The sequence below is a fragment of the Heterodontus francisci genome, chromosome 11 (assembly GCF_036365525.1).
Source record: "Heterodontus francisci isolate sHetFra1 chromosome 11, sHetFra1.hap1, whole genome shotgun sequence".
In the NCBI taxonomy this organism is placed as follows: domain Eukaryota; kingdom Metazoa; phylum Chordata; class Chondrichthyes; order Heterodontiformes; family Heterodontidae; genus Heterodontus; species Heterodontus francisci.
In genome coordinates, this window is record NC_090381.1 from 62,298,487 (window position 1) to 62,314,932 (window position 16,446).

Consider the following 16,446-nt stretch of genomic DNA (forward strand, 5'->3'; position numbering starts at 1 on the left):
CATTTGTTAATATTAATTCTGGGTATCTATTAAAGCAGCTATCCAATCTTAATGTACAAATGATATAATAGCCATCAACATCCATATTGAGTTGCCTAAGTTGTAGCATAGGTTTTATCACATTCAAGAACATTTAAAATTTTAATTGATCTGTTGAAATTCAGCTTCACTGAAATTTTAAATGTTTCTTTTAATGTGAGTGTGTACACCTGAGGAATAGCTGTCCACTGTATAACGGGAAATTGGTCTTGTAAGCTTGTATTCATAAAGTTCGGAAAAGTAATTATGTGATCCGGAAAACCAATACCTGTGGTGGTACAGAGATCAAAATTTACAAAGTAGTCATATCACATGCATCATCATTCTTTTTAAGGCTTTTTGAAATGTTTTTATGGATGAGTTTCCAACGATAGGCACTTCTATTTTTTCTTGGATGGGTTACATTTTCTTTCTCCTCATTTTCAGACTTTTTCCTTGCCTTTTGGTAGTCACTTCTTTCTTCGACCCTTTAAAATAAAATTGAGTAATCTACGTTAAGATACAAATTGTGAAAGAGGAATGCATAATGTAACTTTATTATTACTAAAGTACCCAAACATTTTTGGAGCTTTTCCATATGCCACTGTTGGAATTTAGCACTCCAATATTTGAGAGATGCCTCTGAGAATGCATTAGAATGCTTACATGTCATGTTACTTTTTTATTCATAATAAATATTGATCATTTAAGGCCTTGTCAAGAAAATTCTATTTTTCCAGACAATGCGTTACACCTGAGGAAGAGGTATTAGTTCCATCAATGCTACCTCCAATAGCTCAAAACACATTTTCACATATTTTTGTTAATCTTCCACTTCCTTCATACAGATAAATCTAACACACTTCTTTGGATGCAGCACAAGTTGTCAGGCTTTTTATTGTATTGAGGAAGTTGACCTTTTTTTTTAAGATGCTGGAGGGATTATTTCAATTTGGTTTTGTTCCAATGGTATTAACTCAAGTTCACTGCAAAATAGCAGTTTCTGTAAACTTGCATCCATATGTATGTCATGAATGTGACAGCATACCACAGGACTAACAATTACCCTTTCATCCTGCTGTTAACACACTAGAAACATGAGATGTTCCCGTGCACTGCAAATGACAGTGAAAACTGTACTGTCAGGCCATTATGTTGAGGTCAAAATTGTGCTTAGTTTCCAATTATTTCTTGACATCTCATCTGAATTTTCTCATTCCCCATTCCCATTTTTTCTCTCTTACCATCTTCCTCTCCTTTTCCCTCTCTGCCTGTTTCCTAGAATCTCCCTCAAAATTGTCTCATACTATTGCTCTCACATTGTTTTTCACTCTCCTTCCATTTATCCAGCTTTCATTCCATCTGTGCTCTTATTTCATTCCCTCTTTCATTCATGACATCACAATCAACAGGGACAGCAGGGAAACAGAGAGCCATTGGGATGAGTATACAGGTAAGCATTTAATTTAATTTAATTTAAATCAAACTTAGCATCAAACATCACAGGCAAGCAGGTAGGTGATTGGTTTGGGAAGAAGCTACCTGTTTGGTGAGTATCTGGTAAGTGATTAAGGTCCACTCTAATCCTAATGTTTTAAAAAAAAAAAAGGAACTAGTGGTCAGCTTAATAAAATATATATTACAAAAGGAAAAAATAAATAATTTAATAAAATAATTAAGTAGTTATTTAAAACACATTAAGGATGGCAGGATAGGTGATGTGTCACGGCTGCAGCATGTGGGAGCTCCTGGATGCCAGTGTGATCCAGGGCAAACATGTCTGCAGTAAATGTTTGCAGCTCGAAGAGCTTCGGCTCAGTCATTGAACTGGAGTCGAAGCTGCAGACAGTGTGACACATCAGGGAGGGGCAAAGTTAACTGGACATTTTGTACCAGGAGGCGGTCACACCCCTTAAGATAGGGTCCTCTGATTTGGTCAGTGGTCAGAGACAGGGGAGTGTGGCTGCAGCTGAGGCAGGTAAGGAGATCCAGAGGTCAGGAGTGCAGGAGCCTCAGCCTTTGCGATTGTCCAACAGGTTTGAGGTTCTTTCAGCTTGCTTGGATGAGAGTGGGGGCAGCAAGGTGGATGAGCAACCTGACCACGGCACCATGGTGCAGGAAGCCATTCAATTGGAGGGAGAAAAAAGGAATGTAGTGGTCGTAGGGGATGATACAGTGAGGGGGATTGACACTGTTCTCTGCAGCAAAGAGCGAGAGTCCAGACGGTTGTGTTGCCTGCCTGGTGCCAGGGTTCGGGACATCTGCTCAGAGCTGGAGAGGAACTTACAGTGTGAGGGGAAAGATCCAGTCGTTGTGGTCCATGTAGGTACCAATAACATAGGCAGGACAAGGAAAGAGGTTTGCACAGTCAGTCTGAGGAACTAGGCACCAAATTAATAAGCAGAACCTCAAAGGTAATGATCTCTGGATTATTAGCTGAGCCACGTGCAAATTAGCATAGGGCAAATAAGATCAGAGAAATTAATGCGTGGCTCAAAGACTGGTGTGGTAGCAGTGGGTTCCGGTTTGTGGGGCACTGGCACCAGTATTGGGGAAAGTGGTGGCGGTACTGTTGGGACGGTCGACATCTGAACCGTGCTGGGGCCGATGTTCCAGCGATCTGCATAACTATGGAAGTAGAGAGGGTTTTAAACTGAATAGTGGGGGCAAGGGATCACATTTGGGAAGATATGGTAAATCAAGGAGTAGAGACAAGGCAAGAGAGAAAGGTATTAATATGGGAAATGATAAACAGACCATGACAGGAAGGGACAGAGTGTACAAATCTAAGAGTTAATCAACAGATAAGGCTAGAGGTTACAAAAACAATAAAAGGACAAAACTAAAGGCTCTGTATCTGAATGCACGTAGCATTCAAAACCAAACAGATGAACTAACAGCACAAATAGAAATAACTAAGTACGATCTCATAGCCATTACAGAGACATGGCTGCAGGACGACATAGATTGTGACCTGAACTTTGAAGAGTATATGGCATTTAGGAAGGACAGGAAGCTAGGAAAAGATGGGGGGGGGGGGGTAGCTCTGTTAATTAATGATGGTATTAACGCAATAGAGAAGGATGACCTAAATTCAGGAGACCAGGATGTAGAAGTGGTTTGGGTAGAGATGAGAAATCATAAAGGCAAGCAGTCACTTGTGGGAGTGGTGTACAGGCCAGCTCACATTAACCACACTGTAGGATGGGGTATAAAGGAAGAAATAATGGCAGCTTGTCAGAAAGGTATAGCAATAATTATGGGGGATTTTAATCTATATATAGGCTGGAAAAATCAGATGGGCAGAGGTAGCCTAGATGAGGAGTACATAGAATGTTGTTGGGATAATTTCTTGGGACAATACGTTCTGGAGCCAACCAGAGAGCAGGCTATAGTAGACCTGGTATTGTGCAATGAGATAGGATTATTTAATGACCTCATAGTTGAGGTGCCCCTAAGTAGCAGTGATCATAATATGATTGAATTTTATATTCAGTTTGAGGGAGAAAAGAGTGGGTCCAAGACTAGTATTTTAAACTTAAATAAGGCAATTATGAGGGCATGAAAGCAGAGCTAGCTAAAGTGAACTGGCAAATTAGATTAAGGGATAGTTCAATAGAGATGCAGTGGCAGACATTTAAGGGGATATTTCAGAATACACAGAATAGATACATTCCAACGAGAAAGAAAAATTCCAAGAATGGGACCCGCCATCTGTGGTCAACTAAAACAATTAAAGATAGTATCAAACTTAAAGAAAAAGCATATAATTGTGCAAAGATGGGAGGCAGGTCAGAAGATTGGGCAGAATATAAAAAACAGCAAAGAATGACTAAAAGATTGATAAGGAATGTAAAATTAGAGTACTAGAGAAAGCTAGCTAGAAATATAAAGACAGATGGCACCTCCCTGCATATGTAATCTGCTGTCCAATATCCTTCCACATATTCACTGCTCTTCTATTTCTGATCTACTATGTGCTTTCTCTTCCTTTTGCTCTTTCATGTAGTATCAGAGTTTCTACAGATATTTTAAAAAGAAAAGAGTTAACAAAGTGTGTGTTGATCCTATAGAAAGTGAGTCTGGGGAATTAATAATGGATAATAAGGCGATGGCGGATGAATTTTGCAGAGATATTTTGCATGGTCTTCACTATTGAGGATACAAGTAACATCTCAGAATTAGCTGTAAGTCAGGAAATGGAAGGGAGGGACTCAAAAAAATTACAATCACCAGGGAAATGGTACTGAACAAATTGTTGGAGCTGTGGGCTGACAATCCCCGGGTTCTGATGGTTTTCATCCTAGGATGTGAAAAGAAGTGGTTAGTGAGAAGTTGATGTGTTAGTTTTAATTTTCCTAAGTTCCCTAGATTTGGGGAAGGTTCTATTTGATTGGAAAATAGTGAATGTAACTCCTTTATTCAAAAAGGGAAGGAAACAGAACGCAGGAAACTACAGGCCAGTTAGCATAACATCTGTCTTAGGGAAAATGTTAGAAGCTATTATTAAAGATGTTATAGCAGAGCATTTCGAAAAAATTCAAGGTAATCAGGCAGAGTCAACGTGGTTTTATGAAAGGGAAATCATGTCTAACCAATTTATTGGCATTCTTTGAGGGAGTTACATGTGCTGTGGATAAAGGGGAACCGGTGGATGTATTGTACTTAGATTTCCAGAAGGCATTTGATAAGGTGCCACATCAAAGGTTATTGCAGAAAATAAAAGCTCATGGTGTAGGGGGTAACATATTGGCATGAATAGAAGATTGGCTTGTTTACAGGAAACAGAGAGTAGGCATAAATGGGTCATTTTCCGGTTGGCAAGATGTAATGAGTGGTGTGCCACAGAGAACTGTGATGGGGCCTCAACTTTTTACAATTTACATAAATGACTTGGATGAAGGGACCAAGTTATGGTTGCTAAATTTGTTGATGACACAAAGATAGGTAGGAAAGTAAGTTGTGAAGAGGACATAAGGGGGCTACTAAGGGATATAGATAGGTTAAGTGAGTGGGTGAAGACCTGGCAAATGGAATATAATGTGGGAAAATGGGAAATTGTCCACTTTGGCAGGAAGAATAAAAAAGCATGTTATCTAAATGGCGAGAGACTGCAGAGCTCTGAGATGCAGAGGGATCTGGGTGTCCTAGTGCATGAATCGCAAAAGGTTAGTATGCAGGTACACCACGTAATTAGGAAAGCTAATAGAATTTTACTGTTTATCGCAAGGGAAATTGAATACAAAAGTAGGGAGGTTATGCTTCAGCTGTACAGGACATTGGTGAGACCACATCTGGAGTACTGTGTACAGTACTGGTCTCCTTATTTAAGGAAGGATGTAAATGCGTTGGAGGCAGTACAGAGAAGGTTTACTGGACTATTACCTGGAATGGGCGGGCTGTCTTACGAGGAAAGATTGGATAGGCTAAGCTTGTATCCACTGGAATTTAGAAGAGTAAGAAGCGACTTGATTGAAACATATAAGATCCTGAGGGGTCTTGACAGGGTAGATGTGGAAAGGATGTTTCCCCTTGTGGGAGAATCTCAAACTAGGGGTCACTGTTTACAAGTAAAGGATTGCCCATTTGAGACAGAGATGAAGTGAAATTTTTTCTCTCAGAGGGTCAAGAGTCTTTGGAATTGTCTTCCTCAAAAGGTAGTGGAAGCAGAGCCTTTGACTATTTTTAAGGCAGAGGTAGATAGATTCTTGATAAGCAAGGGGCTGAATTGGGGATAGTTGGAAATTTTGAGTAATCAGTTCAATCATGAACTTATTGAATGGCAGAGCAGGCTTGAAGGGCCAAGTGGCCTACTTCTGCTCTTAATTAGTATGTTCGTTTGTTGTCTGTCATCCTCTTGCATCACATAAGCTATCTTTCTCCTTTTTCACTCATTTTCTCTCTCCCTTTCCGTTTTTCTCATTGCCTCTCTGTGCCTTTCCTCTCCAGATCTCGCTCCTCCTTTATCTTCCCTTTCTGTCGCCTCCCCCAATCGCTGTCTCAGACAGTTACCAGCAGGAGTTCTTTATTTCTCATTAACCCAAACAATGCCTATACTCCATCTAGCTTCATTTTCTGCTGTAGAGACCATTGGCCATCATTTGTACTCAGAATACCATGAATATGGGCACACCTACCATCTAGAAATTGATCACCATGTATCAATTGCATCAGATATATTACATAAGTCTTTTGTTGGCAACTTGTTCATCATGATCAGGTGGTTCTATTGATTTAGTGTCACTACACAGTTTCTGGGAATCTCATGTCTCAGCAGCACTTTGTGCTCTGGATTCCCTTTTGGACCAGCATTGTTTGCATCGACACCACTTAATTATCTCTGTGATCTGCTGGGTTGCACCAGTACAGACACGTGCAGTGTTGGCTGATAATCTGAATCAGTGTGTTGCCTTCTATTTAACTGGTGTGAGATCTCCTCTCCCACCTCCTCATCACCAGGGGTTGGCAAAGTGTCCATTCACAGACATCAGTGTCCATGGTAAAAATTTTGAGGTCCGTGGTAATTTTAAATGTCTTGCTCTAAGCCTTTTAACTTGCAATTTTAAAACACAAGTTTAAAGGGTTGGAGCAAGACAATTAAAATTATCAGGAGTGAAAGTAATTACAAAGGATCAGGATCATCGGGGCATCGGGCTAGCTCCTACAACCCGCCAAAATTTTTGTATCTGCCCCGACAATCCACCAATCAAAAGTGTGAATGATTTGCCTGCGAGCGGACCTTGGTTGATTTGGAATGCGGAGGAGGCGGGACTCGCTGGGAAGCCTGGTACCATCAATCAGGGAGCACTCACCAATGGGAGCAGGACAGGGGTGGTGCTAATGGAGCCACCAATCAGCAGCTCCCCGCCTGTGTCTGACCTGGGGAATTTGCCATGGAGAGCATTGGTGTGTGAGTAAAACAGATAGGACAGTGCACATGAAAGCAATGGAAAGGCAAGACTGTCGCTGGGTCAAAATCCTGGAACTCCCTTCCTAACAGCACTGTGGGTGTACCTACCCCACATGGACTGCAGCGGTTCAAGAAGGCAGCTCACCACCACCTTCTCAAGGGCAATTATGGATGGGCAATAAATGCTGGCCAAGCCAGTGACGCCCACATCCCACGAATGAATAAAAAAAAAAACTTTTTTGAGCCAGAGCAAGCTGTTTACTTTCAGGCAGACAGTCCACGTTCTCAGCTCTCCAAATGCCCTGGTTTCTCTTACAGTGGTGAGGCCAGCACTGAGCGACAATGTGTTTCTGCTCCTGGTGCATGTTGAGGGAGGTGTCGCAAGAGGGGAGAAAGGGCGGGGTAGAGAGAGAGCGGCAGAGGGGGAGAGATGGGGGAGAGAGAGAGAGGGAAGAGAGAGAGACAGGGGGAGAGAGAGGGGAATCAGAGAAGAGAGGTAGAGAGGGAGAATGGGAAGAGAGAGGCGGGGGAGAGAGATGGGGAGGGAAAGGGGGAGGGAGAGAGAGAGAGGGAGAGGCAGCGAGACCGAGCAGGGTAGAGAGGGAGACAGATAGAGAGGGAAAGAGTGGCGGGAGAGAGCAGAGGAGAGGGGGAGGGAGAGGGGTGAGAGGGGTGGGGGCAGGGGTTGAGAGGGGAGGGAGGGGGGAGAGGGAGAGGGCAGAAGAGGGAGGAAGCGGGGGTGAGGGGGGAGAGAAAGGGGACTACAGAGGGGAGAGTGATGGGGAGAGAAAGAGAGGGTCACAGAGGGGAGGGGGGAGGGACACAGAGGAGGGGAGTGACACAAGGGGAGAGAAAGGAGGGCACAAGGGAGGATAGATGGGACACAGATGGGAGAGAGAGGAGGTAGTGTGTGGGACACAGGGAAAGAGAGGGTATCTCCAAAAATCATCCAGAGCCATTTCCAGAAAATGATTTCTTTAAGTAAATTTGCATATTTCATCATAAGATGTAACAAGTTCACCCCAACCACAATTTCAATGATGGCTCTCAGCGTTCTGTAAATTTTAAATTAATGTCTAAATACTTCTGGCACCAAATCAAAAGTAACCAGCATCATTCTTTACAACCTTATAATCTGCACTGTACAGTGATCTAGTCGCAGAAATGCAGTAATCATTTTACTGTTAAATGATGGTATCAGTCTTTATGCCCAACATTTTCTATCCTACATGTGGTGCTTGATATAGATTCAAATGCTGTTAATAAACCATATTTGTTGCTATGTTCCTTAAAATTTGGAATGAGCTTAAGTTTTGATATAAGATCATTGACCTGAAAAGTTAACTGTTTTTCTCTCCACAGATGCTGCTTGACTTGTTGAGTGTTTTCTAATATTTTCTGTTTAATTTATGATTTGATAGTTATTCTGAACAGTTATAGGCTAAATCAACTGGATCCTGACTCATAGGTCTTGTATGTGTTAAGCTTCCTTTTCCAATTCAGGAACAGACTGATGCTGCTTTGCCTTTCCCTGAGCTTCCTCGGACTAGCATTTCCATGCCATTACACTTAGTCTAAAGCTAATAGTAAAATTTAATTACAAGTAAGATAATTATGTAGAAACAAAACTACACAATAGAAAACTAGTAGTACACTACCTGACTAACGAAAACACTTGCTCCATTTTATGTCCTTTCATTGGTGTCGAAGTGGTCTTATTTGAAAATCGAACTGATTCTTCTCAATGGTCAAGAAATTAATTTATGAACCATTTTAAAATGTAAGTCGCTAAGATGTGAACAGTTGTTTCCAGCCAGCTGGAGGAACAATGTTTTTTGCCACCTGACTGCAACAGAAACTATCCTTAATGTTTGATTTTCAATTGAGTGTCCATTATTCTCCCCCTTAGAAACAAACTACTGTATCCTGGATGACTTGTCATATCAAACAATCTACCTGCTTTCACATAGACACCTTGAGGGTTAAAATTTCAACTTTAGCATGGGGAAGTGCAGTTATCAGATCAGCTGCCTGTTTACATCCTGCCCAATTCTCCTCTTCACTGCCCCTTGGTGACAAATTCAAAAGATGCAGCTATTCCAAAGACAAATTTAATTTACATTACTGTATCTAAAGCCATATGAAAGAGATTAAAGCAGATTTCTGATACACTGCGTGATATAGCTCTGCTCCCACCATAGAAATGTTATTTGCTTCTCTTTGCCACAAATGCTGCCAGACACGCTGAGTATTTCCAGCACTTTTTGTTTTTATTTCAGCTTTGCAGCACCTACAGTATTTTGATTTTATTTTAATGTTATTTTCTTGTTTGGTTATGCAGAATAACGTCTTGACAATTACTAGTCGTAGTGAGGGCATTACAAAGTTAGCCTGCCATACTTGATATCTTGATAAACACAAGACTGGTCACAGAACTTTATTATTTTCCATAACTGTACAGGGAAAATTAAAACTCCAGAATAAATTCTACTGGTAAAACAAGAGATGTTGTGACATACTGATTTCCCTAGGGAAGATGCTGGAATGTGGAAATATCAAATTGTGTTTTTTAGAATTTAGAATTTAGAACATTACAGCGCAGTACAGGCCCTTCGGCCCTCGATGTTGCGCCGCCCTGTGAAACCATCTGACCTACACTATTCCATTTTCATCCATGTGTCTATCCAATGTCCACTTAAATGCCCTTAAAGTTGGCGAATCTACTACTGCTGCAGGCAGGGCGTTCCACGCCCTTACTACTCTCTGAGTAAAGAAACTACCTCTCACATCTGTCCGATATCTATCACCCCTCAACTTGAAGCTATGTCCCCTCGTGTTTGCCATCACCATCCGAGGAAAAAGACGCTCACTATCCACCCTATCTAACCCTCTGATTATCTTATATGTCTCTATTAAGTCACCTCTCCTCCTCCTTCTCTCCAACGAAAACAACCTCAAGTCCCTCAGCCTTTCCTCGTAAGACCTTCCCTCCATACCAGGCAACATCCTAGTAAATCTCCTCTGCACCCTTTCCATAGCTTCCACATCCTTCCTATAATGCGGTGACCAGAACTGCACGCAATACTCCAGGTGCGGTCTCACCAGATTTTTGTACAGCTGCAGCATGACCTCGTGGCTCCGAAACTCGACCCCCCTACTAATAAAAGCTAACACACCATATGCCTTCTTAACAGCCCTATTAACCTGGTTAGCAACCTTCAGGGATTTATGCACCTGGACACCAAGATCTCTCTGTTCATCTACAGTACCAAGAATCCTCCCATTAGCCCAGTACTCTGCATTCCTGTTACTCCTTCCAAAGTGAATCACCTCACACTTTTCCGCATTAAACTCCATTTGCCATCTCTCAGCCCAGCTCTGCAGCCTATCTATGTCTCTCTGTACCCGACAACATCCTTCGGCACTATCCACAACTCCACCGACCTTAGTGTCATCTGCAAATTTACTAACCCACCCTTCTACACCCTCTTCCAGGTCATTTATAAAAATGACAAACAGCAGTGGCCCCAAAACAGATCCTTGCGGTACACCACTAGTAACTAAACTCCAGGATGAACATTTGCCATCAACCACCACCCTCTGTCTTCTTTCAGCTAGCCAATTTCTGATCCAAAGCTCTAAATCACCTTCAACCCCATACTTGCATATTTTCTGCAATAGCCTACCGTGGGGAACCTTATCAAACGCCTTACTGAAATCCATATACACCACATCCACTGCTTTACCCTCATCCACCTGTTTGGTCACCTTCTCGAAAAACTCAATAAGGTTTGTGAGGCACGACCTACCCGTCACAAAACCGTGCTGACTATCTCTAATGTACTTATTCTTTTCAAGATGATTATAAATCCTGTCTCTTATAACCTTTTCCAACATTTTACCCACAACCGAAGTAAGGCTCACAGGTCTATAATTACCAGGGCTGTCTCTACTCCCCTTCTTGAACAAGGGGACAACATTTGCAATCCTCCAGTCTTCCGGCACTATTCCTGTCGACAATGACGACATAAAGATCAAGGACAAAGGCTCTGCAATCTCCTCCCTAGCTTCCCAGAGAATCCTAGGATAAATCCCATCTGGCCCAGGGGACTTATCTATTTTCACACTTTCCAAAATGGCTAACACCTCCTCCTTGTGAACCTCAATCCCATCTAGCCTCGTAGCCTGAATCTCAGTATTCTCAACAACATTTTCTTTCTCTACTGTAAATACTGACGCAAAATATTCATTTAACACTTCCCCTATCTCCTCTGATTCCACACACAACTTCCCACTACTATCCTTGATTGGCCCTAATCTAACTCTAGTCATTCTTTTATTCCTGATATACCTATAGAAAGCCTTAGGGTTTTCCCTGATCCGATCCACCAATGACTTTTCGTGTCCTCTCCTTGCTCTTCTTAGCTCTCCCTTTAGATCCTTCCTGGCTAGCTTGTAGCTCTCAAGCGCCCTAACTGAGCCTTCACGTCTCATCCTAACATAAGCCTTCTTCTTCCTCTTGACAAGCGCTTCAACTTCTTTAGTAAACCACGGCTCCCTCGCACGACAACTTCCTTCCTGCCTCACAGGTACATACTTATCAAGGACACGCAGTAGCTGCTCCTTGAATAAGCTCCACATTTCGATTGTTCCCATCCCCTGCAGTTTCCTTCCCCATCCTACACATCCTAAATCTTGCCTAATCGCATCATAATTTCCTTTCCCCCAGTTATAATTCTTGCCCTGCGGTATATACCTGTCCCTGCCCATCGCTAAGGTAAACCTAACCGAATTGTGATCACTATCACCAAAGTGCTCACCTACATCTAAATCTAACACCTGGCCGGGTTCATTTCCCAGTACCAAATCCAATGTGGCATCGCCCCTGGTTGGCCTGTCTACATACTGTGTCAGAAAACCCTCCTGCACACACTGGACAAAAACTGACCCATCTAAAGTACTCGAACTATAGTATTTCTAGTCGATATTTGGAAAGTTAAAGTCCCCCATAACAACTACCCTGTTACTCTCGCCCCTGTCGAGAATCATCTTCGCTATCCTTTCCTCTACATCTCTGGAACTATTCGGAGGTCTATAAAAGACTCCCAACAGGGTAACCTCACCTCTCCTGTTTCTAACCTCAGCCCATACTACCTCAGTAGCCGAGTCCTCAAACGTCCTTTCTGTCGCTGTAATACTCTCCTTGATTAACAATGCCACACCCCCCCCTCTTTTACCATCTTCTCTGTTCTTACTGAAACATCTAAATCCCGGAATCTGCAACATCCATTCCTGCCCCTGCTCTACCCATGTCTCCGAAATGGCCACTACATCGAGATCCCAGGTACCAACCCATGCTGCAAGCTCACCCACCTTATTCCGGATGCTCCTGGCGTTGAAATAGACACACTTTAAACCAGGTGTGTTCATGAAATACTTTGAAATTGAAAGATGGGACAAGGCAAGCTTAAATCAGAGCATCACAGACAGATAGAGCTAAATGCAGTGTCAAATCACTGTATACCAGTAGCTATAAATATTTAGTTGTCACAACAGTAACACAGGCATGACAAATCTCCTCTCCGTATTGAGCAGTATTTTTTAAACTTAGGTGATAAATTACTACCAGGAGCAATAAACAAGGAAATGTTCTGAACATCTGATAATTGTTACCTAAAGTTTTTTTGCTGGTAATAGGTTAATTTAAAAAAGGAAACTTAAAAATATATTTCTTGCAGTGAATTAAATGATGAGATGTTCATGTAATTTGATTTGATTTTAATTTGTATTTTCTTAGCTTTGGAGCAGCATTTTGTAAAATAATTTGGGCCTAAAGGCCACATTATGAATTTTGAAATACTTTTACAAAAAAAATCTTTGTTTTAAAACACTCATACTGTTATCTCAGTGTATCAATCAAGTGTGCTACACGTGGTGATGTCACTATTTTGTTATTGTTCAATGACACCAAAAGTACTGACTATAAATGAGGTACATTCATGAATAATCACTGATGGTTTAATATGGTGACATGTTAAACAGCAGACATAGAAATGATTAGAAACAGAGTATGAGTTTCCAACAGCAAATGTGTGTGTGAGAGGGACTAACACATTTATTTTAAATACTAAATAACTTCAGTGAATAATTCTTTACAGGCAACAAATATTCTAGAAAGCATTTCTTCTCACTGCTGTACATTTTTACCTTAAGTACCACTTTTCCACGTTGAGACCCAACAGATCTCCTGGTATTCCTGCTCTAGGCCACAGCCAGGCTGGCAGTCTCCTCTCAAGTAGAAGAGTGGTGGCAGCAATCTGAAACAGCATTAATCTTTCAGTAATTAAATTAGTTTATAGTTTCAACTGTGATTATAAAGGAGAAACAGTATCCAAATAATTTTAAGTTTCTGATGTTAAGTTACATTATGATTTAATCTTCACAATACTATAAAATATCTAGGTCCCAAAAATGCATGGGGCCATTTACACTGGCATGCCCCAGAGCTGGGACTTGCATACCCCAGTCACCTATCGTACTGATCTTGCCATAAAACATAACACAGCTGATTCAAGTATCCTCCAGTGTTTCGGTAGCACAGCTCTTGTGTAATACGCAAGTAATGTGTGTAAGGAAGGATCAAAATTACTGATTCAGCCTTTAAATGGTAAGAAATGGTTGACAATTTCTTGAGTTAAGGAATGGATGAGGATGTGATAGGTTCCAAGCAGAGGCAGTGGAGAAGTTTGCCCCTGGCTTACTGTTGTGGATCCAGACCTCATGGGTATTCACCCAAAAAGGATGTTCATTGAACAACATATCTTCAGACAGACTCTGCGCTCAGTCTCCAAGGGTATTCCACAACAAGGCAGCTGTGACTCTTGTCTATTACTCTTATTTGTAGGAACAGCATGGAGGTTTCTCTTTGTTGCAGGCATTAATGGAGCATGATAGCTTCAACTGGAATTTGAGAGAGTCTTCCATTTCATGGGTGGCCCAGGACCAGCCTGCTTCTCTATGGAAACGCAACCTGCTGCCCTGGAGGGTAAACTAGACAGCATATTGTGTATTGAGTTTCAGGTACTCAGGGCCAGCTGTCAGTCAAGGCCTACAGGAGCTGATAACAATTAGACCAGCCATCTCACTGGATTAAGAGACCCAGGGCCCAGTACAATGATGACAGCTGGAGATGATCTGCATGAGGCTGCCATTTCTCAGGACAGCATCAGATGTCAGATATCTGGCCTCCGCATCACCCAAGGTAGGAGGTGGCACCAGACTGTATAACCACAAGTTCCAGTGATCTAACCACCAGCAACTTACTCCTGGGGCCAAACCGCCATGAGAAGAGGACTACCTCAGTCCCATGAGCCTGTTGTATCTCCGGACCAGCCAATCACCTCTTGCAGTACTGACCCTAAAATTGCACTAGGAAAGCTCTAAAATTGGAAAAAGAAAGACACATTGGGATGGATTTTGTGCTGGAGGTGGGACTCCTGGCACCAAGTCAAAAAGGTGAGGGAACCCCACCTCTGCCTTTTCTCTCCGCCCACCACCCCCACCAGTCTTTTTATGTTAAAGCTATAGGAGGTGGGATCCCTGTCCCTTTTAAAGACTTTAAAGGGATGGGGATCCCACCTCCAAGAGCTGCCGGCCAATCAGAGGGCTGGCAGCTCAGTAGCATCAGCAGCGCCACCGGGAGCGGTGGCTACTGCTGGTACTGCAGAGGCCTCAGACCCAGGCCCAGTGGTGGAACCCCAGAACAGAGGGAGGTGAGGCAGGGTCGCCAGGGCCAGTCTGGAAGGCCCTGGTGAGGTGGGGTGATTGTTCAGTCCAGGGGGAGAGGGGGCCTGGGGGATGGAGGAGGGAAACAGTCCCCCCCACTCACTCCAAGCCTGCAGGGAGGGTGCCTCGTTTTACAAGGCCTCTTCCTCATGCGGCAGAGACCCCTGCCGCCCCTTCCCCTCCACCTTGATAGGATTCCAGCGGCATCGGGAAGAGGCCCTTAATTGGTCATTACTAGGCCACTTATGTGCCTCAATTGGCCTCTGGGTGGGAAGGCCATTGTTGGCCTTTCCCGCCTCTGGGAAGATCGCTGGCCGACGGGCCCTCCTCCCGGCTGTCCCCTCCGTCACCCGTCCCGATGCTCTGTTGTTCCCCCCCCCCCCCCCCCCACCGATCCCACCTTGGGAGCTTGGCCCATAAAATCCCGGCCATTGGGTGGAATTTTATGAGTGCCGTGGCATTCCCGATGGCAGGACCGGAAGTTGTCGGAACTTCCACTCTCACCGCAATTCCTGTTTCCCACACGATTTTGTATGTAAATTAGCCATGCGGCAACAGGCACAGGGCATATGTGGGATCATGCTGCAGGGGTGGCCTTTCATCGTCAAACCCTCCGTCACTACCCCGAGCACCATGATCGCCACAAATATAAAACATTCTGTGCTTGCAACCTCAAGGATCAGCAGCCTTCCTTTCATGTATCTTCACACTAACTTAAATTGAAGCCTTAATTTAAATCAAAATGTTTTTGCCTCCCTTATTTTGTGAAATTCACCACCAACTTCATATCATTTATTTTACCTGCAGCCAAAGTGAATGACATGTCAGCCAGCAGGCTGCGCCCCGCCTCACAGTTCAGTGTTGCCTCCCTGCAGGTTCTCCTCTAGGCCATCAGGGAAAGGCGGAAGGTCCTCTTCCTTGCAGATGGAGTGTGAAGACCCTCCCGCCTCACCAAGGCGGCCTGGATGGAGGTAGCAGAAGAAGTCTCGAACCATGGGGTCACTCGTAGAACATGGGTGAAGTGCTGCAAGCACATCAATGACTTGCTCAGATCGTCGAGGGTCAGTGGCCTTGGCGAAACAACTCCATTGGTTTTCCTCCCTGGCTCCGTGTCTTTAAGGTAGAGGATACACAAGGAATGCAGTGGAATGCGTGAGCAGCCTTGGTGCAATTCACTAAATGATTTTGTGCCAAGATGAAGATTGGCATTGTTTATGTGCTTGGATGTGTCGTGCAAAAGCCACTGCAGAATCAGTGATGCTGATGACATGTCATTACATCTGCATTGTCTCCTGCAGGATAAACAAAGCCCAACCACGGTGAGTGTGCTAGAACAGAAGCAGGTTTCCCTGACATAAGGCTGTTGACCACGGCTGAGGAGGAGGCGTTGGAGATTGCGAGAAAGGAGGGAAGCAGGGTGAGCAGAGATGGAGAGGCAGGAGCCACAAGGCAGAAGGATGAAGTGTCACCTCCATTCTTGTGGCCATATGTGGAACTGAAGAAAATTGTGCGAACTCATGTGAAGCAGATGCTTAAAGTGCCTCTGTTTGTGTCTCCAGTGCAGGTGCCTGCACTCAAGCCGTGGAGCCCCACGTGGCCCAAGACTCCTCCAATGCCCCAGAAGGTGCACCGTCACCTGCCTCTTCTTCCACCTCCACCAGTGCAGAAACACACAAACGGTCTGCTGGGGGAGGGGGAGGGGTTAAGATTAGAATCTGGGTCACAAGCTGGTG

General features: G+C 43.5%; 1 protein-coding gene across 1 annotated transcript in view; it reads right to left on the reverse strand.

Annotated features, from left to right (window-relative positions):
- Positions 1-209: 209 nt before the first annotated feature.
- Positions 210-16,446, reverse strand: part of LOC137374885 (transient receptor potential cation channel subfamily V member 5-like) — a 177,559-nt gene continuing 161,322 nt past the window's right edge. The window contains exons 14-15 of the mRNA XM_068041462.1: positions 13,136-13,245; positions 210-506 (exon numbers count right to left, since the gene is read on the reverse strand). Of these exons, the coding sequence (XP_067897563.1) occupies positions 332-506; positions 13,136-13,245 (285 nt within the window). The 3' untranslated portion in view covers positions 210-331. The remainder of the gene's footprint in view (positions 507-13,135; positions 13,246-16,446) is intronic.